General features: G+C 43.2%; 1 protein-coding gene across 1 annotated transcript; it reads left to right on the top strand.

The window, feature by feature from the left end:
• Nucleotides 1-1,134: 1,134 nt before the first annotated feature.
• LOC102865004 (necdin-like) lies at nucleotides 1,135-2,133 on the top strand. The gene has a single exon (XM_006902827.1). It carries the CDS (start codon nucleotides 1,135-1,137, stop codon nucleotides 2,131-2,133), a length of 999 nt encoding a protein of 332 aa, XP_006902889.1.
• Nucleotides 2,134-4,054: the final 1,921 nt, after the last annotated feature.

The following is a 4,054-nucleotide window of genomic DNA, read 5'->3' as shown; positions in this document are numbered from 1 at the left end:
ACCAATGTATTTGAACTTTGTAAATTAATTAGTATAAAATAAAAAAGACAAAAATTAAATAGATTAGTAGAAATTTATTTTGAGAGATAGTCTAACATATGACCAATATATTACGGTTTTATGAGATAAATCTTTCAATAAAGTTATTGAAATGCAAAGAAAAAACAAACCCAAACAACTGTGACAATGCTATTCGTTTGTTGTGTTTATGTTCCATTAAGTCAGAACAAACTCATAGCTGATCCTGTATCAAGTTTTCAGAAGCAGTGAATCTTAGCAGAGGAAACGTCCCATCTAGGAGAAGCCGGTGAATCTGAACCATATGCCTTTGTATTGGAACTCCTTAACCACTAGGCCCCAAGAGTTTCCCTAGTTAGAATAGTTTTCACATGGATTAATAATGCCATTAACAATATTCTGTATTTTCCTGCTTTCATAACTCTTCTGATTTGGAAGGGACAACATAGATTTTCACTGATATTTCCCAGAATTCCAATTTCAGACATTCTCTTCACAACTGCTTCATCAGTTAAAACTTAACAAATTTATGATACACAGGTTAACCGATCAATCTAGACTTTCCCCCAGAACTTTTGGATCTAACTTTATTTTCATGAATTCCAGTTGACCATTTATTCTAATTAATTAAACATTCCCCAAGAAACTTGACCTCAGAAACTTTAACAACTTTCAAGTTACAACTGCCATATTCCAGCAGTCACTCACTTTGGGCCTTAGTCCCAACCGCCTTAACTCAAAGAAGAAATCGGAAGTAATTTTCGTCATTCCACCTCAGAGGTCACCCGCTTTTCCAGCATTACTGCAAGTCTACCTGGGACCAGAAGGACTGCCAATGGCCTTGGTCCTGCCCATAGCAGCCTCTCAGCCAATGGCCTTTGGTCCTGTTTACGCCCCGCAGCCAATGGCCTTGGCCCTGTCGATGGCCACGCCTCACAGCCTGGCCTAGCGCAGGCGCACTTGTTCACCACCCCCTACAGGAGGTGCCAGGCGCACTTGTTCACCACCCCCTACAGGAGGTGCCACGCGGACTCACTTTCTCTGGAAGTATTGTGGGAAGCGCTGAACAGCAGCGTTCTGAACCCAAAGGCCCTGTGTTTGTCAGGCAAAGTTAACATGTCGGAACAAAGTAAAGACGTGAGAGACCCCAGCTTTTCAGCCGAGTCTTCCCAAGTCGAGGTGGACAGTACCCCTGAGGTTCCGTGGACACTCCCACCTCCAGCCTCTGAGGCCCAGACCATTTCAGAACCACAGAATCTTCCTCTTAGACCACAAGATGCTCAACAGGACACCGCACAGGCCTTCTCGCTGGAGCCCCAGGCCATAAGTGACAAGGGGGCCCCAAAGGACCTGCAGGAGGCGGAGGAAGAAGCACGCCGCCAGGCCCTAAGCGGGCCCTGGCTACCGCCCAGCCACTCGCCGCCAGGCCCTGCGCAGCTGGTGCAGAAGGCCCACGAGCTCATGTGGTACGTGCTGGTGAAGGAGCAGAGGAAGGCGGGCATCTGGTTCCCCGACATGGTCAAGGATGTCATTGGCAGCTACAAGAAGTGGTGCAGGAGCATTCTCAGGCGCACCAGCCTCATCCTCGCCCGCGTGTTCGGGCTCCAACTTCGGCTGACCAGTCTGCACACAATGGAGTTCTCGCTAGTCAGAGCGCTGGAGCCCGAGGAGCTGGACAGGGTGGCGCTGGGCAGCCACATGCCCATGGCAGGCCTTCTTCTGATGATCCTCAGCCTCGTTTACGTGAAAGGGCGCGGGGCTAAAGAGAGTGCGGTGTGGAACGTGCTGCGCATCCTCGGCCTGCGGCCCTGGAAGATGCACCCCACCTTTGGGGAGGTGAGAAAGCTCATTGTGGAGGAGTTCGTGCAGCAGAATTACCTAAAGTACCAGCGCGTGTTGCACGTTGAACCACCAGAGTATGAGTTCTCCTGGGGTTCCCGAGCTAGCCTCGAAATTACGAAGATGCAAATCATGGAATTCCTGGCCAGAGTCTTTAAGAAAGACCCTCAGGCCTGGCCTTCCCGGTACAGAGAAGCTCTGGAGCAGGCCAGAGCCCTGCAGGAGGCAGAGATGGCTGTCCACCACCCCCGCAGCAGCGTTTCCGAGGACGACTAGGTTCGTCTGGCCCTCACCAGTGCTGTGAGTGGTGGGCAGACCATTACAATATTCAGGATATACATTGGAGTATTTCATATGTAACTTTCAGTACAGTGCTTTATACCTTTTAATGCAATGTTGTATTCATCTGGATACTATTTTGGGTCTTTATGAGTCGCAAGCGACTCAACGGCACATAACAACTATTGGCTAGTGTTTAGCGTTGATGCATGTTTTTATTTGTAAGTAAACTCGGTTGGTGCTTTCACTTTTATGCTACCTTTTCTTAGATTTTTGTACCAGAGATGGACACAATTTACTAAGTACTGTGAAATACTTTGCATTGTATTCTTTTATATTATTATTGTTGTTGTCGACGGCACATAACAACAACATTCTTTATATATGGAATGAATGGCGTATGCTGTGTTAGATAACACAAGGAGAGAGTTTGGAAGAACTTTCCAGTATAGCTGGTCAAAGCAAGAGGAAAATCAGTGCCCCTCTCTGCTGGGCACAAGACAGATGTTCATGTGGAATTCAGTGATTTGAACTGAAATAGTTAAGTGTGGGCACTCTTGCACACTTTACCAAACACAAATACAGCCTTACCCAGAGTAAACATTAAAGCTCTTTGTGAAATAGTCATTTTTTTGAAAAGCCTATATATCTTTTTGAACAAAGTAGTATCGGTGATGGACAAAGAATTCTCAATTTTACAAAATGTATGATAAAACTTTTTCAACCAGTCATGAAAAATCACTAATCAATATTCATAAGCGTGTAAAGGTTATAGTTGTTTTTTAATGTAACTCATGTTTATTTCAGTCACTTTGACAGATACAGAAATGTATAAAAGAAGCTAAATTTCTCATATCACACAGAGAAAATAAGAGTAATATCTTCTATATAATTTTCTACATTTTATTAAAATAAATAGCTTTAATAAAATTAATAGCTATTTTTCTTATGGGCTGGGCACTTAAAGAGTGAAGCACTATACTAAACCCTTTGCATGCATTTTCTCCCTTTTTTTAATCACAACAGCCCTACGAGGCAAGCACTTATTCCATCTGTACAATGGAGAAAATTGAGAAGTAAAATGGGTAATTAACTCTCCCTAAATTATAAGCTTACCAACAGTAGGGGTTGGAATTAGAGCTGACACTCTTTCCCTACCTGCTCCCACTTGTTGACATCAGACTCCTGGCTTTTAGTCTCTTTTGCTTTGTTTTTAAACAATGCTGTATTCGAATCCCCTACCTTTTTTTTTAAAATTTTTTTTTTATTTCAGTGAACATCTACAGAGATTTTCCATTCATTCATTGTTGCACTTTTCTCCTCGCCCCCCCCCCTTCACTCCTCTCCTTGAAAGCAAAAGAAAAACTCCTTCATTGGTACACAATCCCACCCCCCCGCACGCCCCCAACCCCCCCAAATAAAATCCACTCTGCAACCCTCATTCCATACTCTTATGATAAACATAATGCCCTAAAATATAATACTTTTAAACTAGAAACCCCTACTTTTAAAACACAAGTATTATGGCCTAGAAATTTTCCAAGTAATTTTCACACTAATAGAAAGCAATATTTGATTTTACAAATTAAGAAACTTGAAAGATTTATAGACCTGACAAAGGGTTTCTCCTTAGTTAGCAGTGAAGCCTAGATTTTAAACACAGTTGATCCTACCTAGAAGATCTTATATTAAAACTTCTCTGACCATGAGGGTGAAGGAGATTCTTAGGACAGGAGAGAGAAAGATAGAAGCTAGAATAGAATGATTACTGGAAATTCTTTACCAACTGTCTTTGCATTGCAGTGGGCTACTAAGATTTTGAAGTTCTGGTATACTTTGGCCTTATTGCTTGGAAAAGGACTCCGTGCTTGGAGAGGTGGAGGGAAAGTACAGGAGAGAAAGACTGGATGAAATGGAT

The sequence above is a fragment of the Elephantulus edwardii genome, unplaced genomic scaffold (genome assembly GCF_000299155.1).
Source record: "Elephantulus edwardii isolate Elephantulus edwardi_28Jun2011 unplaced genomic scaffold, EleEdw1.0 scaffold00458, whole genome shotgun sequence".
NCBI classification, from domain to species: domain Eukaryota; kingdom Metazoa; phylum Chordata; class Mammalia; order Macroscelidea; family Macroscelididae; genus Elephantulus; species Elephantulus edwardii.
Note: the sequence above shows the minus strand (reverse complement) of the source record. Positions and strands in the feature narration are given on the sequence as shown.